Below are 26,296 nucleotides of genomic sequence, written 5' to 3'. Positions count from 1 at the left end.
TCATCTGTGTCACACATCTGCTGTGTCTGCCCTCACTCCACTGGCTTCTTTCTTGCTGGCCGCTGCTGCCCGTGGTAACAAATGTCAGTGTCTGTCAGCACTGAACTTCACTCTCTACTCTGGGGGGAGATGGAACAGACAAGTGTTGTGTGATCGCTCTCTATATATCTCTGCTTTGGACCCTCATGGTAACCCTTGTTCAGCAGGGAACTGTCCACAAGCTGCTGCCTGATTCGTTGTCATGTGTTATTGACTACAGACCAGGCCAAGAACAAAGGTTATACAACAGTACAGCAGAAAGCCATGCATTACCGTTATTTTGCCTGGGTTTAAAGAGACATAAGGCACATTTTCAGCCACTCCTTATTTTTGCTGTAGTGAAGTGTATCCAGTAGAGACACCACCGTATCAAATCAATCCAATTGAAGTCTAAATTTTGTGTATCATTACACCCCAACAGTAAACAGTTCTTCTGCCAAGCAGTGTAGTTCAATAATGGTAAGCTACAATTTCTAAGCAACATAACAATCAAAGCATATTCTGAGAGTGGCACAGTGTTTCTTAATAACGCAACGCATTAATACAGAATTAATCTGAAGCATGGGGTCTATATATATACTATATATGTTCTTTATACATGCAGTCATGTGCTAATTATGTCACTTGTTTGATACCCCTGGCATTTTTCAGAACATTTTATTTTATTTAATATATATTCATTTAATAAAATTTATTTAACATACTGGGAAAAATAAATGCCATAACTTTTGCACAGGCCACATTTCATGGTGTTTTTTTCCAATACGTTAAATTTAGTAATTAAATAGCATCAAGTATCAAAATCAGATTTTAGAACTGGAACTATCCATTTTACAAGGGGGAAAAATATACACCTGTGAATTCTTGGGTGAATTCTTGTGTATAATCATACATGTAGAAGTTAGCTAATGTATCTCTGGCTAAGGTAGTTTTTTCTCATGCCTGGCTTGATGAGGTCTGTCTCAAGTAGCACTCAAGTTAAAATAAAACTGGGTCAAGAATAAAAAAAAGCAACAAAATATTTCCAAATAGTAGCTAAGAAGTCTCATAAGAAGTTCAGAAAAGCCTATATTTTCTAATTCCTGGAAGCAAAGATAGTACCTCCCAACTCTAAGCTATGTCATGCTATACTAAAAAAGTCCCTGAAACAGACCAGATATTACACAGTGAGCTAAGAGTGGAGACTGCTACCCAATGCTTTATCCTGATGTGCTCTTTTTTACTGTAGTCCATAGCATTGTTCTTATTCCAGTTAGCTGAACTTGCCCAGGGTGTAACTTAATGCCAAAGCGAATATGTCCAATCATTCTGGAAGCTTTATATTAGAGAAATTTATTCATCAGTTTACAGTCTACTCAGTTTACAGTTAGTAACAGCAGAATCATTTTAAGTTTTGTGCAAGGCACAAGAGGCAGAGAGATTGGGAATGTGTCCTACATTGACTGCTTCCTGCTTCAGAACATCAGTCTGTTAGGACCACCCAACACAGCAGGAACTTTGACCTCCATTCCTTATCAAAAGTTAATGAGGAGAGATTTAAAGTGTGTGGAGGAAGGAAGAGAGCATGTGCTCTCATGCCTTTTCCTTGACACACTGCACAGGCCCAACAGGTCAATTCAGTGCACTTTTAATTAGTATATTTAAAGTGTATTAGACTGGGGTTGGAATGGAAGTACAGGAGCGAAAAGCTGCACAAGTAGTTTTGGAGATACTGTCTCAAGGTTGATAAAAGAAAGAAAAAATACTCTAAATTCTGCACTATTTCTAGATCACTATTCAAACTGAAGCAAATTTGTGAAATTGACTATGTTAAGGCCTTTGAACAAAAAGGTCAGATGTTTGTTCTGTCATTGAAAGTTGTGTTCAGATGACTCTCAGGTGCATTTGGTCTACTGATCAGAAGTTTTGCACAAATTTATGGAGCCCATGCCAGCTTAACACACTGTCATTAAAGCAAAAGAGCAACATACTGTACCAAATACTAAGACTGACTGAAATTTGAAAGATTCTACTTTTTGCTCAATTTGTTACACTGATAATAGTTCTAAGAAAAGAATGCAAAATAGAAGCATTTTCACTAGTGGTCTCAGACCTTTGGACCCCACTGTTTTTACTCAATTCGTATGTTTTTACGAAGTGTGTAAAAAAACATAAATGAAGACACAAGATTTTGTCCTGAAAATGACGATATAACTCTGCATCAGATATGGGGACTCGAATCAGCAAACTGGACTCAAATCACACTCAAGCCTCTTGCTAACTGATTCATGACTCAACTCTGACTTGTCCTTAATTTGAATTGAGACTCGACTAGAGTCTAAAGACTCATGAAAACACCACTGATGAAATTAGGACCACCAACCTTAATTAATTTGGTAAATAAATAAAACATTTTGTCATTTATACAGTGCTTTTCTCCCTCAGCTTAAAATAATGGGCCTTTTTATTACAGAAGACCTTTCATTCTGAAGGACAGAATAAAGCACTACGTAGGGGAAATGCACTGTTTGAAGGAAAGAAGCAAAACAACATAAAGTTGGATAGGAAGTGTGCTAGCTAGTATAATAGCTAATTTAGTTGATATTGTCAGCTGATAGAGATACAATCACATTCGTTTAAAACAGTGGTTCCCAATCCTGGTCCTGAAGGGCCTTCATGACTTGAAGTGGGTGTGTTGGAAGCAGGGAAAGCACTTCAGTGTGCAGAACCTGTGCTTCAAAACTCAGTAAAACTTCAGCTGGGATAGCTGTTGCACTAGCATATTTTGCTATACATACTAAAGACTAACCAACTGTTGCAAGCTGTTTTGCCTCTTTCCTGTAAACACTGCATTTACTGCATGTAGCACCTCAGTTCTGTCCTTCGCACTGAAGGTTTTTCTGTAATAAATGGATTGTTGAACCTGTGAGTGTAACTCTCCCAGATTCTGGTCTGGAGATAACCTGCCTCAAGGTCAGTGCCACTTTATAATAGACGGTTTAACCTATGCTCAGCTTGGCTTATGCTAGTAAACCTGCAGCTGCGGTGTTAATCTACTTTCTGATTTCCTTTGAGGGTTAATGCTGTGTCTAGGATCACATATATGACGTTTAATGCATATGTTGCTGTGGATTAAAAATCAGAGAGCATTGGCTTTTTCAAAGATTCCCCATGTCAGATGTTGTCCTAGTAACCCACACTCCAAAGACAATTAAGCACAAAGTGGATCAGGGCTGAGATCTGGCATTAAGCTTCACATGGAGCCAAGGATTTTGTATGACAGTTCAAGTGCACTGCAGCTACAGTCGGTGCCCTTTTAACCAGCACCATCCTCAGAGCTCCTTTGTGATGGTGACTCTGTACAGGTTTAAAAATATGATGCATCATGCCCAAACTTATAGTATAACAGTATAACAAGTGGCAACTGAACGGTTGCCACTTTCAGGTGAATATTATCTCGTAACTCGTTTTTAGGTTTTTATTAATTTTTTTTTCATTTTTTGAAAATGCAAGCTGCTTTTTACAACATACTAACAAGTGGACCAAAACATATTTACTTGGAATGAAGTCTTGTTACATTAACATACATCACAGTTTTTTCCTTTCTTCTTTAAAGTTACTATTTTTATTTATTTATTTATTTATTTATTATTTTTATTTTTTTTTATGATAGCAACAACAAATAGACTGGTGATCTAACTGACGGTGTTACACAGGTTGAGGTGACCACAGCTTAATCCCTCTAACATATGGCTGCATTTCAAACAGTGGAGCTAAAGCTAGATTAATGTAAATCTTTATGTACCTTGATGTCCAGTGCAGTCTAATGCCACTCGCTGTGGACAGAAGATGCAAATCGTTCAGATGTGTGTTAGAGGAGAGGTGGTGCCTGGTTGAGTGTGCGTGTGTGTGTGTGTACATTTTGTTCTGCAAGATCTGAGGCCAAATCATATGCGGGGTTGTTTTAATCTGACCCTGAGCTTTTTGTCAGCTTGCTGCTTGTCCAGATGAGATCGGCTTGCATAAAACAAAAAGAAATTACTATATCTGCTGTCCTTGCTTGCACTATCAAGTGTGATGTGTGTGCCTCTGGCAGACACGTCGGTGTCTTTTCCTTCAGTTCTCTTGTGAGGTTTAAAAGAAAATCCATTAATTCCTAAATAGCGAAGCTGCTTATTTTGCTATGCCTAAAGTACACACATCTCTCAGAGTTATATATTTAGGAATTTATTTTTAACATATACTATAATACAATAATTTAGGTCACGATAACTGGATTTAAAAGATATATCAATTAAAGTGTACTTTCTGACTCAATAGGGAACGATATCGTTAGGATTTTATCGATACCAATATCGATACTGATGCTGCTTATTGATACAGCTAATTATCAGTACTCTTATTGATACTACTCTCCATAATTTGGTGCAGAAACAAAGACATGAAAAGATGTGAAAAGGCTGTGGTTCTCCTCCTAGTGTTCACCTGTTTGTCGATAAACAGAATAAATACTGCTAGCAGCACCATTTATCCAGGAGCTCCAGGACCAGTCAGGAGCCGGTACCAATTTAGTACCTGTTCTCGATACCCATCCTAATCAGTGGATCAGCATTGATTATTTGGCTTTTTGTAAAACTTACTATGAAGAAGAGGAGTAAAGGAGAGAAAGAGAGAAAAGTGAAAAGTTTTGTCACGTCTTCATAACTTCCGTAGTTAATTTATCTACATCCTGATCCTAATAAGACAACCTATAAATGACCCGGAACGAAGGGTAACGTGACAAAGGGTAAAAATGCGTCACAATACGATACACCAGGGATACACGATTCCGGTAGTGGGGGCCAGCGTCCTGCACAGTTTGATGTTTTACCTACTCAAACACACCTGATTACACTTATCTGTTAACTGCCAGGCTTAGTGGATGTGTTTTGAGTAGTGAAACCGCCAAACCGTGCTAGACATCTGCCCACCAGGACTGGAGTTGTGCACCCCTGCGATACACAGTATGTACATGTGAACTGGTAAGAAGTTAGCTTACATAAGGTTAGTGTTATTAATGAAAGAACTTTCCACTGTTGATATCATGTAGAAGTAGCTTAACCACCATTTTAACTCTTACAGGCTTTCTACACTATTTATAGCCTTGGCTGAAATCTTCCTATTTGACTTATGATATAATATAATGATTTAATATGATCATTACATTTCATGTAAGGGGATTTTTACCATCCTCTTTGTAATGTACTGTAGTACTTATATTTATACTGGGAGAGCTTATATGATCTCATTCACAGGCTGCTGACTGAAGCTTTTCATAAAAACACATTCTTTATTACGTCAGCCCTTGATGAGATAGACTTCAGCTAGTGGCACAGACCCAGGTAAAATGGGTAAATTTAAATGCTTATAGTTTGTGCCAGCCTTTAGCTTTAATGGTGCAATTACATCTGTAGTTGGGTTCCCTTGATCCAGACCAAACTAGAAGATACATACTTTCATTTTGGTTGTGGTTTGCTTAGCGTTCACAGTGACGTATTAACATTAAACCAAAAGATGTAAACAGAAGTCATATGGACAGAAAAGACACAATTGATTGGTCAGGTTTTATAATGTACACTTGGTGACAGTAATCGGAATAATATCCACCAAGCACTCTGAATCATGCTGTACTCAGGCTAAACTGAGCGTGAGGTTTTTAGACGTGTCTTGTTTTATCTTTGTCTTGTGGCAATAAGCCATTCACACATTACTGTGATTTTCCCACAATGCAAAGCAGTGAAATCGCTGTGAAAACACAGCCTTGAGCATCTTACTGGTTGAATGAAACATTGAAAACTTGTCATATTAATAGATACTATAATTGGTGCGTTCAGTGATATGTGCGAATATCAAATATTTTATGATGGCTCTGAACATACCAAAACTATTTGTTCTGTAAGAGACAGAGGTTTATTCTGTGTTTGGTCAGTTTAGACCTCTTTGGTCTGTTTTGTGTTCATATTTCAAACCAACTGTACCAGAGGTCATTTTGGAAGCAGTCCAAGACTGACCTCCTCAGGAAGTCTTGGCCCTCTTATTTGCTGTGCACCAGGGTTTGAGTGGCAGCCTTCTCGCTTGCTCTAATGACCTGCACTAACTGACTAATCGCACCGGGATTCCGAACCTGCCAAATGTGAAATGTGTATTTTTAAAGAAGATTTTGGGCAGCATCAAGATAAGGAAAGATTGATCAGTTACAGATCGGAATTTGCCAGTTTGGAGCCTAAGTAGGCAATCAGTAGTCGAATGCTATTCATTTCATTTAGCTGTTACTAAAAGCCGATCGGCCGATCAGTAAGATTGCTGAAAGGAAACATTTAGTCAGTCTGGCTGGTTTTTACAGTGTCTGGCTCACACCAAACCAATATTGCGTGCAGAGTCTAAAAAAATTAACGTGACTTGTGAGAGAAGCAAAGTAAACACCTTATTTACTTTTAACATCATACAACACCAACTACCAGAGGCAGCCACTCTACAGAGCGCACATGCACTGAATTACTGGCAGAGCAACATGGCAGAGCAAGATTGTTCAGCACTGCTTCAATTATCTTAAACAAGAACAGGAACAGACTGTCATCTGTTGAGGCTGAAACGTTACTCTTCATGAAACACAATCTGTCATTGATGCTCAATGGTGGCACAGCCATACGCCAGTCCTGCATTTTTCTGTGTTAAAAACATATTTTAATTTGCTGCTGGAATTTTTTTTGTCTGAAAATAATTGAAGTTTGTGGGATTGCAGTATGCCTGTTTATGAGCTTGTTGCAACAATCGTTTCATTGTTTAACTTGTTTAACTTGTTGCTTGTCTGACGATACAGTTGAAAATGGTTTGAGGGAAGTATTTGGCCATGAAGCTGTAAGACTGCACCCATTACAGGTTGGTTTGTGGCAGTGTTAGGCTTGTCAAACCAGTTTAAATGATGTTTGGTGTTTTTGCCTGGGTATGTTAGTGTTATGTTTTCTCATCTCCACCCTCAATTGAAATCGACATCAGTCAGTTGTACTGAAGGACAATCACCAATCGGTATCAACTTCACAAAATGCTGAATGGTCCATTTTCTTTGCCCATATAGATCAGACCAAAAGTAATGAAATAATGTAAGTGGTAAGCAGTGACTGCAAGGGGTCAATACAGATACAAGACCCATTAGTGGATGGCTGTTTTATCTAGGCCACTGCAGCGCAGGAGATTTGAGGCCGTTGAGCATGGTGACTGAAAGATGAGGGGATTGGTAATGGAAGATCAGGCTAAAGGACTAAAGGTATAAAAATGTATCAGAATTTTTCAGGTTACCACACTGAAAGGAGGGGCAGTAAACATATGACAGCTTGGCCCTTTTTCTAATAGTTCAAAGCTGCCTCTTATTGGCTGGAGCATTTTTGGGTTATTTAATCAAAACAGCTGGAAGTGCAAACTTGAATCTGTTGATACAGAATGTAAATCGAATTGATTTGTAACTCACACTGTTCATGTTAATCTCTGTGAAAATACAATTTGACTTGAATGAATATAAATTGAACGATTTATTTATTCAGCATAAATGTAAAAGCTGACTGAAGTGCCTCACACTGACTATTGCGCAGTGCTTCTCAAGGATAATAAAGAGTGCTCAAAAGTCTCCAAATGATGGATTGCATGATATAAGTCTGAAACCTCATAAGTCTGAAACCAAAACTTCCTTAATCTTGGTGAAGCCCTTTAATTAGGCTTTGTGAACAAAGTTAAGCAAGTGAACCCATTAAATAAGTATTTAGAATTGTTTGGACTCGTATGCTCATGTTCATTCTAAACTCTGTCATGGCAAAATGTCCAAAAATGTACCAAGCCTTTATTCTATGTTGGCCTCATGTGAACTCAATATCCAATTAAATACATTATTGTCAAATTTCAGCCCACTCTGTTAGCGCTTTTCATGTGCTTGGAATTTTGGCCAGTAGTGCAGTGCCATTGATTGCCATTTGAAATATTTTTGGTCGTACTTGGCCAAGAAGATTTATTATTTTGATATATTTTATATATTGCAGGAAGTGAATCATTTCAGAATTCTGGCTTTCCATCTTAATTCATGTAGTTCATATCTCTGAGTCAGTTTGAAATCAAAATGGACCTTTTTTTACCTTGTTAGTTCATATCCTTGGTCACAGTAAGCACAATCCATTGTGCCATTTCATTTAAAAGACACTATTCTTATTTCTCCATAGTCCTTGATTCATGTGTAGTGATTTCTGCCTGCCTCTAAATGCCGTCTGACGATTGGCTGCAGCACCTGTTTTTTTGAACCTGTGTTCCAACAGGCTTAAAAATTATACTAACCAATAATATCGCAGCATTTTTTCCCTACTCCCCCAAATCCCCTGATCAATCATCAAGCGAGAACACCAATCTCCCGATTGCACGTACATGTATGTTGGCAGACGGTCTCCTTTCATCTCCTCACTTTAGTCTCTGACTTTCGGTTTTTACACTGGTTATAAAATAATCAATTATGAGTTATTTCAGCTTGTTTATGCTGAAAACCCACATTAATGTTAAATTTAGTTCAGATATCTGGCAGAAAACTTGTCAGAATGTTAGGTAATTACAGTCACACACCGATTTATTTAATCTGACTACTTTTTTCCTGAAGTCTTGCTTTTGCAGTGAAAATGTAAGAAAAGCGTGAGCAACATGGATGCTAACAGGCTAACCTGCCAACTGGCATTTTGCCTAGTCTACGTTTTACAAAGTAAAAAAAAATAAACATCAAAATCAAAATATTTTAGTACTTCATTTTTGACCAAATCTGATTATTTTTATTTGTTATAATTCGCTTTTCATTCTGGAATGCCTGCTTTTCACGATTCAGTCAAATTCTGAAGAATAAAATCATATCCCGCCCATTATTTATTTTATTATTTCCTGCCAAAATAGCCTGTTTCACTCAGAAATATGCGATGTTAAGGAATTCACACTGACTTTGACAACTACTAACCTGAAGGACTGAACAGGACCGACAGGGGCAAAGAAAACAACCATGAATGCTTTATTTGCAAATGTGGAAACGGTTTGTTGGACTTACGCAGCAATGGTGGCTTGGAAATATACCTAATTACACTCTTAAAAATTTAGTTAAAGTTTTACAGTCCGAGGGAAAAACTTTATTTGGTGTAGAATTTTTTCATTTTGTAAGGATTCTTTAAACATTAGACAGGTTCACACTTGCACATCTCATTTACAAAAAAACTTTTAAGAACCAGTGTTTACCTGTGTTTTATGGCCAAGAAGCTCTTTTTATAGAGTCAGGTGCCTACTAGCCCTCTAACTGTGTCTCTTATGAGATCACTAACCCTAAAAACATCCATCTAAATATCTGAGTTGCTCTGTGCTCGCTTTTTGGAAAGGCCAGAAGTCATCTCAGTCCAGTGAGTACCTCCTTTTAGCATTGCCTTTGGGGAAGACGACCACTTATTGCTTAGCCAAGATCAGGCATTTAGCTTAGTGACAGAGATAAGAAGAAAGCAGCTCATCTGTATCCTTTATTCCTCATGGGCAGGGTACAGGGGTGTAGAGGTGGGAACTGGTGAAAGTGAACAGGAGGACACATAGTGAACATCAGGGAGGAGATAGCTCTGCAGATGGTGAGATCTTTCAAGGTGACAGCGTTTGGGAGCGATAGCATGGTTCCCCAGATCAGGACTCGTACTAGGATTAGAAGGTTTCTCCATTAATGCCCAAAACTAATAGACGAGGAGAAGATTATCCGTCATGTCTGCACAATCTAATGACAATAGCAGAGCGGGACATTATGGAGGACAAATCTCTTGTCGTTCTTACTGTTCTTTTTAAGCTCTTAAGCCTCTCGGCACAACAACCAGAGTCTCACAAGGCACTAACAGCTCACAGCTCAAAGCGCGGAAGATAAACCAAGCTTTGGAAGAACATATGTGCACTGCACCCTGGCCCAAATGTGACTTCAAAGAAGTACTAACCTCGCAACGGCACTAATCATAATGTACTCATCATTATCTTCTTAGTAAATACATTAGTAAAACCTAGTGCACAAGCTTTTTTATTACTATTTAAATATTCATAGACTTGTTCTGGAGTGTTTTAGAATATTCTAAAATCCATTAAATTATGCCTCACTTTCTACTCATACTCTTCAACTGCCATTCATAATGAAAGCAAGCTCTAGTCCTGCCATAAAGCATTTTAGCATGGTCCAGCTCTCAGTGCAGGCGAATACGTTTCAGGGATCAGTTAATTAAAAAAGGCTAATACCCACATACACAGAGGCCAGGGTTGGAAGCTGTGTGCAAGCTTTGTACATGTGTGTGCCAGTGGACTGTGGCATAAAAACTGCTTGAAACCGCTGTAACTGTATAAATGTTTGATAGTGATTAGCTAGCTAAAGCTCTTGTTAGCAGACCCCAGATGCTAACATCCACAAGGGTTTCTCTAAAAGGCCTCACAGCTAGCCAGACTTGTCACTGCTACATTGGCCCTTTCTGTCTTTGGGAGCTTTCTCTCACAGTAAACAGCACATAGATCACACAGAAGCGCATCAGGTATATTTTTCACATTCACCGCCAAGGTTAATGTTTTTCACTGGCAGAAATGGTGAAAAGTTATGTTATACATCACTAATTAACTCATGTAACAAAGTGAGTGTGACTTTGTTGGCTGTTTGAGTGCAATTTACAGGTCGGAAAATATATAATAATATTCCCCCAGTTTCTGACACCACTGGAATGCAGCATAGTAAGTGCATAGCTGTCAAGAGTCACGCTTTTTGTCCTTTACTGCGGTCTGACAGCCATGAACGTAAATCTCACAGGTTTTCTTACTCTCAAAAAATTTTGTTTTACTGCATGCTGTACGGTGTCATCACAAAAACAGCCAATAGTAGATTTAGCCATCAAATTAAAGCCTGGTGGTTTTCGCTGACACTGACATAGGTGACACTCATCAAGGAGTGTTTAACTGAGTGGAGCCAACATTAATTTGCATTGAGAAATGAACACTAAGGGAATAATGTATTTTGTAGAAATTATAACTGTCAGGTCTAAGCTGAGCTGTCAGGGCTGTTTGACATTAAACATTAAAATGCTGGGATAAAAGGAAAAGTATGTTGAAATAAGTGAGGGGAGTTGCAGGTGTGTGAGGGGGGCTTGGGGGAGCACTCAAAGTTTTTTGCGACAGGTTTTGTATCAGTCATTTTCCTATTTCTATTTAATTATGTGGATTGTGAGAATCAGAAAATGCAACCAACTTTTAAGACTGCAGATTTCTTTGAAAGAATGAAATCAAGACTCCCGAAAAGACTGGAAACTGTATAAAGGCAAAAAGAGAACACAGTAAATACTGAAACATTAGATATTGTGTTTAGTTGTTGAGGCTTCTGTGTAATCTTCTGTTAAATATAAGCTATAAATGGTAGTAATGTACTTTACTACAAAGCTGCAAGTCAAATTATTTTAGAGCAAATTGATCATTTACTCAAAGAACGTTTTCATTAGAGAAATTTGTAGACTTAATTTGAAATAAATGTGTAAATGTGTTTGTGAGGCAATTGGTTTCCAAACTTTTTTAAAGTAAACTTTAGTGTATGTTTTCTGCTTTTTTTCCCTGGAAATGACATAAATGGAGGGGTTTCTGTTTTACACAGTACTGTATGCACATGGCTTATATTGATGTTAATGTTTCATTAAAACACTGATTCTGACTCGAATCTGATTTGCTTCATCTATCCCTGTTCTCCCTTACCGCATAACGTACACAGCCGTTCATTGACCCCTTTGCATAGCCAGACTGATTCTGTTACCACAATGATGTGATTAATCGTTCGCATGTGGTCGTTCAGCCGTGCTGCTGAAGCTCTGCTCGTTATCGGGTCAGGTCACATTTATATACACATATTAGTTTGTCTAAAGCAGAATTTGTCTTTGTATGACTGCATTGAAACATATTAGCTTTTGCTTTATCTCGCTGTGCAGTTTTGCTCTGGTGTTGGTACCAAAGACCCAAATGGACTGAAACAATGAAGAACTGGAATGAAACTGAGTCAACCGTTGCGTTTCAGGGTGCTTGCTAATTTGGAGGTTTGGAGAGATGTTTACGTGAGAGAATGTGTGTTTGTGTTAATGACTGTGTCTGGAGGGGACTGACGGACTTGTCCTGTGATCTGTCCCATGACTGCCACGGATGGTGCAGAACATTAGAACAGTGTTCTTTCTTCTCCTTCTTCTTCTTCTCTCTCTCTCTTTCTCTTCGTCTCTCGTCGACTCTGTTTTCTTAATTAAGTTCTTTACATATCAAAATAAGCCCATGTTAAAGGAGAACAAGCAGAAAAGGCTGCTTTTTCCTCACATTTAAAGAATTAAACCTGCATGCCTGCAGGGCTGTTATGTGGCATTGCTAACTTATATTGGCTTTTCCTTTCCAGGGCTGCTGGACCGGTGATTGAGGAGCAATGCTGCGGCTCTTGTTCGTGTCACTTTGCTGGTCCACCGTCACCGGAGTTCCCCAGGAGACCTCACACTCTGCAGCCCACAAGGGAGGTGAGTCAGCCCACCGCAAGGTCAGATTGCAGCTAGGACAGCTGAATGGGCCACTCTCACGCTTCACCAAGCTTTACTGGGTGCAAATGTATTGGAGTGGATGGGTTAGCGGATAGACTGAGGTCGGTCTGGATGGCGGTAAATGGATTGTTAAGATAACTGGGATTGTCAGTAAGATTATAGATAAAGCTAAGTTTCTTAACTTTCTTTTTACTTCACACAGACTGATTGTCTAACGTTCAGTAGTACAATAGAACACAACATAAGGGTGACCTGAAACATATAAGCTCAAAAAGGCCTAAACACTATGTAGTAGTATGTGAAGTCAAAGACCATCCACTGTTTCATTGTTTGTGTTGGCAACTGTTGCAGCTGAGTTGCAGGAGGCTTTACAGTATGTAAAGCAAATGAAATGTACTTTCCTGTAAGTTTCAAGCAACTTATCATATGTAGGGAGAAACCCTACAACAGTGATGACTGCATTTAAAAATTCTACGTTGAGGTAATCTGCATGGCAGACCCAGTGGAGACAAAATCTGATTACATTTCCCCTTGTGATCCCTCCGTCATCTGGCTTCACCGTGTGCCCAGTACATTTTCCGAGATTTGTGTAAAGAGAATGTCCTCTTGTTCTTGATGCTGTATAAACAATGCACTAAGTGTGTAGACCCTTTCAATCAATCTGCCACGCTTTAGCTAAGCAGCTGATGATTATGCTGCTATTTTGGAACTAAAGCACCAATGGACTCAGTGGTGGAAGCCCATTTATAACCTATGTCCTACTGAGACTTTCTGAAAGCTTTCATTTATTGTCCCTTAATTGACATTGTGATCTTTTCAAGCACTTCTAAACAACTTACAAAGTTATTTGTTAAGTCTTTTCTCTTTGGTCACAGTGACCAGAAGGGCTTGACCACTTTTTTTTTTGTTACATGTAGCTAAGATGGTACGATTAGCCCATCTGTTCCCTGAACCTTGTGTAACAGCTCATCCATCTGATGTCTCTTTTTGTATGTGACATAAATTTGTCATCAGTTTTGCAGCTGATGTTTCTGGAAAATGGAATGTGTGTTAATGCAAATTCAACTCAAAGTCATTGATTTGTTAATAAACATGGCATTAGGCAATAAGCCAATATGCAAGTAAGCCATGCAGTATAACATATAAGCCATGCAACATAAAATCATTTACAACTACAAGTTTCCAGAGCTCATGCACAAAATACACTCACCCTACGTTTTTTAATTTGCAAGAGCAAAGCCAGCTGAAAATGTGGAAACATTCTGCTTCAACAGCCCTGCCACTTCTGGTTTCATGGATGTGGGAATTAGGGGTGCTGAGGGGCCTGCAGCACCCCCAGATTTCAGGAGTGCAATGCTGTGTTTTCATTACAGTGAGCTGAATCGCTTCCCTCAACAAGAGCTGGCCACTTTAGGGGCACGTTGCTAAAACACAAGCATGTTGAGGTTCAAAGAGCGAAAGTGTAGAAATAGAGGCCAGTTATGACTTCCAAAGCATCATAATACTATTTTTAAACTGTTAAAAAATCATCTTACATAATAATAATGTTTTATCAATCATTACATCTCCTGCTCGGTGTGCTTTCCAGTGTTGAATCTCACTGTGTGACTGTGGGCGTGACATACTGTGCCACATATCAGCAATCCAATTGGTCGCCGCTCAGTTCATTTGCATAAAATCATTGTAGTGCAGTATGACACATTTAATGTAAAGTTTTAAAAATATTTTAATGGAAAAAAGGCAAATAGTTTGCATTACATCATTGTTCATGTCACATATATGCTGCTTAAAATTTCAGCACCCCCAGCTTAAAACACCTCCCCACATTCTCATCTGGTTTTAATCCTGTAAACTGTGAGGGCCTACATAACTCACACATGTTTTGTATTATTTTCTATTTTACTCACCATTTGAAAATGCCAGCAGCCTTTTGCATTGCGTTTGCATTTCATAATGAATGAATCTATAGAAATGATCAAAAATAATATTTTATATTATTAAATTGTTATATTAACACACATTAAAGTTAAGAACAGTTTTAACTATAACTGTAAAGTTACCATACAAGAACACAAATGTTTGTTCTGACAGTGATGATAGATATACATTTTATATTAGTTACTGAATAATTGATAATTATTGAATATTAGTTATTGTAGTTATCATAAAACTGTTGATGTGGCGGGATTATTTATGACAGGGATTCTTAACCGTTTTCAGAACGTGGCCTTTTTTTAATTATGAAAAATATTTCATGATGTGAAGAAAATCTGTTGTGATCCTCCTCCAGTTTCAGTGACTTGTTCTAAGCAAGGCAGAGTGCAACAGTGAACCAAAACACTGCCGGTCACGTGGAAACTCTCTGCGGCTTTCGACGTTCTGAGATCTTCCTCGCTGTCTGTAAATAAGTCATGTTTACACTTACCATCTGCCCTGAATTATGCATCACAAAGCACAGGAGAGACAAAGCACATGCTGTTCTAACTTAGACATAAGAGAACATAGAGCGGGCTGAAGGCTGTAGATGTGGTGAAAAAGGTACCACTGTCGCCGAGTCAAGATGTTGCTCATTTGATAGGCAGCACCGAGGCTTTGAAGAGGGCCCAGTAATGCGGCTTAAGGCAACCCGTATCTAAAGTTAGCCACAGACATAGCTGTGTGGGGCTCTCCTCAGAGCTGGATCACGACACAGAGAGACGACAGCGCAGTAGAAAACATAACATGCTAAATATCCTGATGCATCAAGTACCAAGAAATAAACCCTTATTCTGGTTACTAAACTTAGGTTTTGTCCTTGAATCAAGCCCTTTGTATTCTGTTACCTAACAAATCAACATCCTCTGTTCCTTATTTGTGAGTGCCACTGCATCTCCCATGATGCCGTTCTCTGCATTATGTGATTGGGTATGGTTTTAGTGGCTTGGCCAGAGGCCAAGTCTTATTTAACATCACGAATCTAGGAGAAGTAGAAAAATCTCCCTCTAGATCTTATTAAAACAGGGCTCTGCAATGGATTTAAAAAAACCTTCATTTTCTGACAGAAGAAAATATTTGACCATATTATCTATCTATCTATCTATCTATCTATCTATCTATCTATCTATCTATCTATCAGGGAAAATGCACGTTTAACAACATAGGTTCTTTAGTAAAGGGAAAAGGTTCTATTTAGAACCATGAGTTCTATATAGAGCCATTGCATGCTTAAATAGCTCTTTGCATAGTGAAATAGTTCTTCACATTCATGGGTAATGAGTTGTTTATGGTTCTATGTAGAACCAGAAAGTTAAAGTGTATTGCTTTTGGTGTACTGTAGAACCATTTTCAAAAAGGTTCTATATAGAACCCCATATACACCACAATCTGAAGAAGCATCTTTTTAGGTGTGTAGGCTATTTTTTGGAAATATATATATATTGAATATATATATATATATATACAGACAATGGCACCTCTTACTTTATTGCTTTGTTTTTGGTCAGTCTTTTTTATTGTATTAGGAATGCACTGTTATCGTTGTTTGTTATCAATAACAAAAGCATTGTGAAATTCAACATGAATTATTTCTTGCTTACAGCTCATTAAAACAAGCAGACAAATTCTGTTGAAAGTGCAGATTCGTTTAATCAGTACCAGATTTGTGTTCATAGGCAGAAGAGCACAAATGTTATTATGATTTGAATTTGATAAAGACTGTGCATACAGTCTTTTTTAAAGAAATAAACGCAGGTTTTTCATTTATTTTGGCAATAAGTGTGTTTGTGCTTGTAAAACACTGTATTATGTTAGAATAGGTCCAAATAAAAATAATAGTTGATATCTTGTGAGCTAGTTTGTAGAACCTCTGTGTGGATTTATTACATTCCATCAGCAGCACACTTGATTTAATTTAATGAAGCCAAACCAGGTACTGGATGATAGCTACAAATAATACTGGCCTACCTCGAAGAGAAGTTTGAACATGGTTAAACAAACATATTGATTCTGATTCTTTTGAGCAAGTAATTGCTTACTTTTTTTGAATACCTTTAGGTCCCCTTTTGCACAGTACTGTAACAGAATATGTCAAAGAGGTCCCAACAAATATTATATTATATTAATATCACAATATATTGCCTGCTTTTCCTGACACTGAAAAACAAATAAGTGTACTTAATGGCTGTTTTGACAGCAAATGAAATAAATGAAACAGTGGTGTCTGACTTTTGCACTGTTCGTTAGAAACAAATGGGAAAAAATTTAATGTAAATGAAAAAAAATGAATATAAATGTAGTTCATGTGAGTATCTATGTAATTAAATAGTAAAAGAAAAGCAATGGTAGACTTCTAAGGGTTAAGCGTTGTGCAGTGGCGTGTTGCTGAAGGGAGCTGCACATGCTTCAGGACATTATCCTCTGTGTTGAGAATACACAGAATGTCTGTAATCTCTCTCAGACAATCTATCTTCCACCCAGACCCACTGGACTTTATACAAACAGTGGCTCAATTATATACTCTAACACACAGGCTTCACATGGTTACTCACACACATTCACACAAACATACACACTGTAGAATAAAGTGGGGATGTGCGATTAACTTTGAGTAACCTTAACAGTAAATGAACGAGTAATTAGTTTCACTACAGGGATGGACAAAACGACCTAAAACAAAACAGACTGGCTGAATATTGAGCTGTGGCTTACAATTTTAGGTGACAGCACTGGTGTTGCTCAAACAATTAGCAGCACACAAAAGAATACACTTGAAAACCTGTTTTATTATTCAGAAATAGCCAAAGGAAATGGGTAGGTTTTCATGTCTGATGAGTAACAGAGACTGCCTCCTTAGATGAGCTAATGAGCAGCTAAGCTGCACAACACTGGATGCTGATGAGGGCGCGTTGTCTTTTTACAAGTGGTCCTCAGTCGACGTTATAACGGCTCTGGCACGTGGAGGCATGGACTCTACAACACCTCTGAATGTGCCCTGTGGTAACTTGCATGAAGACATTAGCAGCAGATCCTTTAAGTCATGTAAGATGCAAAGTGGAACCGCCATAAATCTAACTTCTTGTTCCAGCTCATCCCAAGGAGAGTCGATCGACGGTAGACAGTAACCCTTCTGTCAGTTCAGACCAGACAGGATGGCCCTCACTGCCCTCACACTTCAGTGAGCCTTGGATGCCCAACACTCTGTCGCCAGTTTGCTTGCCACTGTTGGTAGGTACTCACCACTGCTGACCAGGAGCTCCCCATAAGCCTTGCCGTTTGGAGATACCTGACCCAGTCGTCTGGTCATAACAATTTTGTCCTTGTCAAAGTCACTCAGGTCTTCACACCTGCTCATCTCTGCTGCATCCAACACGTTGACTACTTGAACCGACTGTTCCCTTCCCATCTAATATATCCCATGACATGTTGGTATGAGATAATTGACATTATTTGCTTCATCTGAAATGGTCATAAATGTTTTGGCTCATCACTGTGTATTTTCACTGTTTCTGGACCTAGCTATCATCAGCTAGAGTCATTTATTTACAAGTTAGTGATAAAGCCATGCTATCTCTGCCATCCTTATACAATGCATCCTTGGCAGCACGCTCACATTCAGGCACTTGTGTTTCACAGTAGCAAAGTATAGCATAATACTCACAAATACAAACAAACTCTCCACATTTTACAGTCCTGTTAAAACATTAAACTGTCATTTCACTGAATTGTTGGCCTGTGTATTTTCTCTGTCATACCAAGATAAAACAAAGAATGCCTCGAATAGCTTACTGAGTACTGGCGTACTTGTGTACATCTACTTGATTCAAATGTGTTACATAATAAACTACTACACCACCACAGTTATTGCCATATTTGTGTTTTATCTAATATATTTTATTTGTGTGGAAATGATGTGCACTTTTGAATTGTCAGTTCACACATTTTTTTTTTTTTGTTCAGTGCAGTTGCTTTTTCAAACATGCACATGTGCACACTCTGTCTAGATATGCTTACACATACACTTCTCCTTTATCAGCTGTGCCAATTACAACTCTTCCATGTGTTGTAGATAGTGAGTTCTATGGTTATCTATACTCACTGTTCCTCACGCATGGTTATATAACAATCTGCTCACTCTGAAGCCCCACCCTAACTGTTCTGGTTCTTCATAGAAGCGGTTTTCTGCGAAGCACCCTTGACCAGGAAAATTGTAAGACCGCTGATCCAGGATCAGCCCCCTACATACATATGAAGGGAAACAAACCCTAATCTAAGGCCAAATGTCTTACTTTGTGAAGTTACATATTCACATGCTGCTTTGGCAGTTTTGATATGGAATTTATGGCACGTGTCGTAGTAGCACATGATACAGCTGTGCAGTGGTACTGGTGTAAGGATAAACAGTGACAGGAAACAAGTATTCAGACACTTTTGTTTTTGTTATATTATATACTTCCAGTGCGTATGCCCTCTTGAAATTTACACACCTAGTATGTTTTAGTATGTTCATAAATATGAGCAAAAAAGCATGTATTCATAGGTATGACCAAAGGTATGTTTAAAAACCGAAACTGATATGGAAAAAAAGTATTCAGACATCACATAATTAATAACTTTCGTTCTCTGTTCCAAAGCCATGTTTGGCAGTTAAAGCTTTGAGACATCTACAGTAGGAGATAAATAGCTTTTTGCAGCATTATACTTCAATTTTGAGATTTTGAGACATCTACAGTAGGAGATAAACGGCTTTTTATAACATTATACTTCAATTTTGAGACTTTGAGACATCTACAGTAGGAAATAAATGTCTTTTTATAACATTATACTTCAATTTTGAGACTTTGAGACATCTACAGTAAGAGATAAATGGCTTTTTGCAGCATTTTGGTTCAATTTTGGGACTTTGAGACATGTACAGTAAGAGATAAATAGCTTTTTTGCATCATTGATTCAATTTTGCCCTGTTCCTCTTGACCCCAACATCACAAACGTCCCTCTGTTGGATTTGCAATTTCAAAGTCCTCTAAAAATTTTCAATAGGATTCAAATCAGGAGGTTGATTAGGCCATGAAAGCACATTCACCTTTTTTTTAGAAACCACTTGAGTTATTTTGGCTGTATGATGTCCTGTTCTCCCGTTTCTTGGCCATTCATGGTTCCTTCCGTGATGTGTAATGCCCCAGTACCATTCTGTCATATATGTTTATCTTTGCTATGTCTCTGTAGTTTGTTCCATTTAAGTGTTTAATAATGTTGTTCCTGAGATCTTTAGGAAGCTCACCTTCACTGTAATTACTTGTTGCATAAAATCATCCCAACCAATGGCAGTGACTTTTATGAAGACACTGATGCTGTTTATATGAAAGTATTTTATATTTATTTGTGCAGCGTGAACCTAGAACTTCAGCTCAGATGGGAATCAGCTGTGATTCCCTATTAGCAGTTGATTGTCTATTTACATATATTTACATACATTCAATCAGCGGTTCTTCTCTTTAAACATTATGATTTTTGGACTGTTGTCCAATGTAATAGTTGTGATTTAGCAGGTTGATATCCAGTTTATTTGTTAGATTCTGGAGTTAAGAGTAAAAGTTTTGTAACAGTGTACATTACAGGAATATAGTTTTGCTGAAGAGTGAAAATGCATGAATTACAGAATTTTGGAAAGTGTGGTCCTACTGAATGGTACTGAATGCGTTCTGTGTGAAGAGTTTAAAAAAGAGAACTCAGTCCTTTGTATAGCATGTATGTTTTGTTAGCAGTGATAAAAAAAACTGTAAATAATTAACAATAATCGCAATAAGTAGTTCTTTTGCCAAGCAACATAGTTCATTAACAGCAAGTAGTGGTTGCCAAGCAACATAACAGTTAAAGACAGGGCTGGAGTGGGGCTTGTTTTCAGATCAACAGACCAGCCCAACCCAAACTCTAACTATATTTCTTCTGCTACACACACACACACACAAAGACACACACACACGCACAAAGACACACACACACAAACACACACACACACACACACATATGCAAAATCTTATATTTTTTTTCCTTTTCTTTTTTCTTTCTTCGTTCAGTGGGAATTTTCCTGACTCTTCCGATTACCCACTCAGGCACTGGTTGAAGATAGTTCCATGACCAGCACAGTGTTTTTTTTAATAATGTAACACACTAATACAGAATTCAGTTAATGTGTGTGGGTGTATGTGTATTCAGTATTTTGGAACAGTTTCAATTCCAGGAGCAACAGAATTAATGATTAAAATGTAATTTAAATAGGTATTATATTTGAATGAGGCAAAGTAAAATACCCTGATCCAAGAATTTTGTCATTTAAATGACAATTATTTTGTTAAGTTAATAATGTTTAACTCGAAGTCTTTGTGAAAACTGAGTAAGTGGCTTTTAAGACGAAATTTCTCCTTAAGAACGGTTGGGGAATGAGACCCTTTGTGATTATGGTTTTGCCAAAGTGGGAACAAGAAGCAGCTGTTTTCATTTGATTTGAATGTAGATTTGTCAGAAGCTTTGGAAATGTAACTAAATTGATAAATTGACCGACTGTGATGCAGTTTTGGGAGAAATTTGCCATATTGTTTTCAACAAACGAAAGTTTTGGAAATGCAGAACGAAGCACAAAACAAACGGGCTGAATGTCCTCAAGTGCAAATAAGATGCCCTTTGACAGAATGGGCAAACTGAGACTTTTTTTAAGTGAAAGCAGCACAGAGAGCTTTATCACGTCATTCAGTGGCTGAAACTTTGAGTGCTTCCATATTTAACGTTGTTTTGGATGTTTGTAGTCCGGTTAGAGCCCTGACTGAGCTGCACTTGGCAAGTCTAATCCTTGTGATATTTGCAAAAAAATTCCAGTTGTTGTGACACAGCAGATCAGTCATCTTGGTTGTCGCCATGCCAACCGAGTAAGCCAGTTAGCTTTAGTTACCCAGAATCGAATATGCTCTGTGGTGAGAAGAGCTGTTATCATGCAAGCTGAGCTAATGTTAATGCTCACTTATTTGGTGACCATATAAGCGAACTGCTCTTTTTGATTTTTTCGATATTGAAATAACTCAGGATGAGGGGGGAAAAAAGCTTTTACATCACTTTCTATACCCCCAACTTCAGTAATGCATACCATGGTAATATTTGGAGACGGTTTGAAGGTGTTAAAAAGGCAATACCGCCCAGCGTTAGTGTGGCCCACTGCTGATATGTGCATATTAAGAGCCGAGTGTTCAGTCAGTCTGACTCTATTGCATCATGTAAGATGTGTAATGTAACAGTTCCATTCATCCAAACATAATGTGCGGTTCCTGAATCAGGCTTAACATTCTCTCATAATATACCCAGATCAACGGTCCATCTCCAAAAGCTGCCCAGAATCACATAGAAGGCTAGAGAGATGAGTGGGTTAAAGCGTAGCTGCTTATTTTTTGCCTCCGGTGTGCTGCTGCTGGAGATGTAATCCCTCTCACAAGGTCTCTCTGTGTTTGATATTGGGCCCAATTCAATTTCCTACAATTGTCCTGAATGATAGTCATAAGACTTAAAGTATTTGTCCGTACAGTCCATTGCCAGTGGTGCGGTCTGTTTGTGTCTGCGGGTAGTTTGCAGAGATACTTTTTTATCTGTACTAAATTAGGATACATCCTCATCCCTGGATAGAAGTTATTCTTTTTTTCTCTGATTTTTTGTTGTCTGTAAGTTAATAATCAGTTAAGAATTTGATGTATCAGTAAGCGAGAAAAGTAAACTAATAAAAAAGTTAAGCTTAAAGAAGTGGGAAAAGTGGGAATTCCACCATTTTTTTAAAATTTCTGCATAATTTAATGATTGCAATGTAAACAAAATCATTCAGAGCTGTTTGCTGTGAAATGCTCCATTCTAAAGAAGCTTGTAGAGTCTGAAGAGATCAGTGCCTCTAAAGCTACCTCCCAGAAAGTTGTCACATGAAGTGTTTACAAATACATTGCTTCGTGACACTGACTTGCTTTACAGTTGTTTTGAGATAACGTTTTGGCTTAAAACATATTTTGTTATATTTTGGAGGGCTACATGCAGGACATTCTGACTTTTTTCTGATTTACCACTATTTTACCATCATCATCATTATGTATAAAAACTATGAAGACACATGTAGGTCCACGAGTCATTTTGGATAGTAAATAAAATCACTATATTTGCATTATGGCTTTATTAGGCATCTCAATGCCTGGTTCTTATCACCACTACTGTGAAGAAATCTGAGCTAGTAGGCTTTCTTTACAGTGAGCCATTTCACAGCAAACCTTTCTGAATGACTTTGTTTACATCTCAGTGATTAAACTATTCAAAATCTTAAAAAAAAAAAAACTGGAATTTTCTCTTTAACACTGCACTTTCTGAAAAGAAGGGTACTGTCAGGTACTTTTTTGGGGTACAGACAGTGTAAATATGCGCATGAAGCTAGAACGATGGGCCTCATTTAGCAATGTCCTTCTAAGTTTCTTCTTAAATGTGTTCTTGAGAAAGGTCCTAAGAAAAGTCTACATCAGATTCATGACGGGTTCTTAAACCACAGAATTGGTCACACCTTTGTGCTCTTGAGTGTGTGTAGATTCTTTTCTTACCTAAGAACAAATCCCAAATAAGTAAACACTGGTGGATGTCAGAATCTTAGTGAAAATAAGTCAGTTTTAAGAAGAAATTTCTTCTTGAGAACACTTGGCGAATTAGGCCCAATGATCTTAAGATCTATTTGTGCACCTTAAATGGGTTTTAAAGGTATACTGCGTTCATGTTTCCAGGGGAGGTGCATATATGTACCTTTTCATAGCTTAACGTTTTAAAATAGAAAAATAAAATAAGGTTGGAGTGAAGAGAGGTTGTACGTCTGTGCAACTTAAAGCTACATTATGTAAGAATTGGGGATTTGGACCTTTGGACCTCTCTGTGGAAATGTGTGACTGCACACAACATACGCAAGAACATTTAGTGAAGTTTGGACCCCTTCCCTGAGTGGCTGAATCTGATGTTTGCAAGTATGTTGAAAAACTCAGTCAAAGCTTGGTGAAGGATGTGTCTTCCGAGGATGTGAATAAATTATCTACTAACATCATCAATAGTCGACTTTGCATTTGAGACCTAAACATAGAGCCGAGGCTGTGTGTGTGACGTTAATCTGCAAAGACGTATGACGTGGTCTGAAAAATTCCCAAAAAATCTGACCTGACACCTCTGACTTTTAAATTATAAGTTCAGGCTTTACTGAGCAACTCGCAGCAGCGCACACACACCATATTTTATCATGTTTTTTTCTCCTGTAATTCTGCTTCTTTCAATTTTAACAAAAATGTTGCACAGTGCAGCTTTAAGAATATAACTGCCATTCACTATGGTACAGTTACATTCCCTAACTAAAGCTACTGAAGACGTACCAACCCCAGTGACAGTTTAGTACCTTTTTTCCTGGAGTTTTTCGCTGTGATGTCCACAACAATTGGCCTCAATGCTTTTCATGGTATATTGATGACATGAGCTACAGACAAAGATACCTACAGAAGAAGGCCTTCATCACTCCTCCGCAGCAGCGTGTTTACATTTTAGTTGTGAAGAAGCGCAAGTCAATGGGCTTTGTACAGCATAGTGGGAAATACTACAGGTAATCAGTTTGGCCTTGAATGAATATGAAAAAGAATAAATGAGCATGTATATTAGATTACTTTTGGGTCATTATGACCCGAGAGACTGGTCTTTGTAAATTAAAAAAAGCTTCGCTCACTTTCACATTACTTGCATCTCTTATTTGCCCTTCTACTTTCACATCAGTATGACCCTCAGGCATGTGAATAAGTTTTCCATTTTTTAATGAAAGGCCTGTACACCCACACTCCCACCCGCGTGTATGCATTCACGCTGTTGGTTTTGACTCTGAGAACCTCCTGATATTTTCCTCTCTTTTTTATAACATATAACTTGCCCAGCAGTCACTAATGATGGGAAACACAAAATGTTTTGTGTAAGAATGCTGTGCGCATTATCAGAGGGCGGAATGGCCTACACTAACTTTTCGTGGTCTGATAATGACTTAGCAATGAAGTGGAACTGCCTTCACTGTATGAATAAATTTATTGTTAAAAGAGTGCAAGCCACATTCTTAAAATTCATTACAAACATTCTTGTGCCATTAGTCTAAGTGAGTCATCATAAAGCAACAGTTTAGCAAAAAAATCTAATTTACACAGTTTTCCACTTACTCTAAATGTACTCCATCAGACACAGTTTGTTTCTTTACTTTTGCTCTGGAGCCAGAAGGTTAATGTAGCTAACAAGTAACAGAAGCTTACTATTATTATTTGGCGGCTCAAGCAGTAGCGTTAAAACTGCATTTCTAAATCACTCACTCACCTCAAAATGTCTCAGGTTGTTGAAGAAACCTCAAAGAGACTTGCTTGTGTGTTTTTTGACACTGGATAGCAGAAATGAGGACTGGAGAGTTGTGAAAGTTCAGACTGAGAAAAGAAGACACGAACAAAATTGATTAAATTAGAACCGCTAACCTTAATGCGGTTATCAGTTAATAAAACCTTTCATTTCCAGCTTTCAGTGACTGCCTATCATTATAGAAATAACATGCCTTTCATTACAGAAAAACATTCAGTCTGAAGGTCAGAACGAAGTATTACATGCATTGAATGTGGATTGAAAAGAAAGAGACAAACCCACTTGAAACTGTAGCACACAGTTTGGACAGCAAGTATGCACTAGCTGTTAGAGCTGAAGTTGTCAGCTGATCTGGCTGGTTTTAGAAAGTTACAAATTGCATTCCTTTAAAGCTAAAACATCAGAGCAGTCAGAGGAAGTCAAACATTTGATTTTTCTCGGCCCAGCTCTAATCTCGGCATAATCTATTGTATCTGTTGTAAGGTAGTGTATACTAGTCAGTGACTCAGTCTGAACTGATTCCTGTAACAGCCAGTGAAAGTGCAAAGAGAGTGTAAAAAGTAAATACAGCAAATAAATAAAGTCTGAGTTTTTTAATGAATTAATTTTAAGGCATGAACACATCAAATGTAAATCAAAACTCTAAAAACTACTACACCGACCATATCCTGCATCCATGACCCTCATTCAGTGTATTTTACCAGTTTCTTCTTTACTGTGTCAGCACAAACATTATCAGTGTGTTTGTGTGAATTTTAAAACATCCTAATCTGATGTCAGATGTTTCATTCGGGGGAAGGATGAATAAAGAGCAGGAATTATGGGTGAATATTGTAAATTGATCATTTATTTTGTTGTAATTAGCGTTCACTTGTGATAAAATGGATAATGTTGCAAAGACGTGCACCATGCAGCAAAATACCGTGAAATAAGCCATAAGAATGAATAAAAATGAAACAGAAAAAAACTTTTACAAATGCAAATTCTTTTATTTATCAACTAAATACTAGTTAAACATTCTGGCTCCACCAGGCTGGAAACTGTATTGCCTTAATTAATCTTATTAATCAGAAGTCAGAAAGCTGTATAGGGTAAACCAGGAAAAGAATCTCAGTGAGATTTAAAATTTCTTTTACAGTGTCCTGGCCAAGACAGGCACCAACAAATAACACATTACAAACTAAAACAGGAAATTCAATAATCAACAACCTCCAGTAATTCATTATAAACATTGGCAAAATGTTTTTTAAGCTCCTGGACCCCCAAATGTCTTAAAA

At 37.9% G+C, this 26,296-nt stretch overlaps 1 protein-coding gene across 2 annotated transcripts in view; it reads left to right on the top strand.

Annotated features, from left to right (window-relative positions):
• The window catches only part of LOC118798297 (prolactin receptor-like), a 51,816-nt gene that overhangs the window by 9,162 nt on the left and 16,358 nt on the right, over positions 1-26,296 (top strand). For both annotated transcript variants that reach the window (XM_036557716.1, XM_036557715.1), the window contains exon 2: positions 12,485-12,599. In XM_036557716.1, the coding sequence (XP_036413609.1) occupies positions 12,512-12,599 (88 nt within the window). In that variant the 5' untranslated portion in view covers positions 12,485-12,511. The remainder of the gene's footprint in view (positions 1-12,484; positions 12,600-26,296) is intronic.

The sequence above is a fragment of the Colossoma macropomum genome, unplaced genomic scaffold, assembly GCF_904425465.1.
Source record: "Colossoma macropomum unplaced genomic scaffold, Colossoma_macropomum, whole genome shotgun sequence".
Taxonomy (NCBI): Eukaryota; Metazoa; Chordata; class Actinopteri; order Characiformes; family Serrasalmidae; genus Colossoma; species Colossoma macropomum.
Note: the sequence above shows the minus strand (reverse complement) of the source record. Positions and strands in the feature narration are given on the sequence as shown.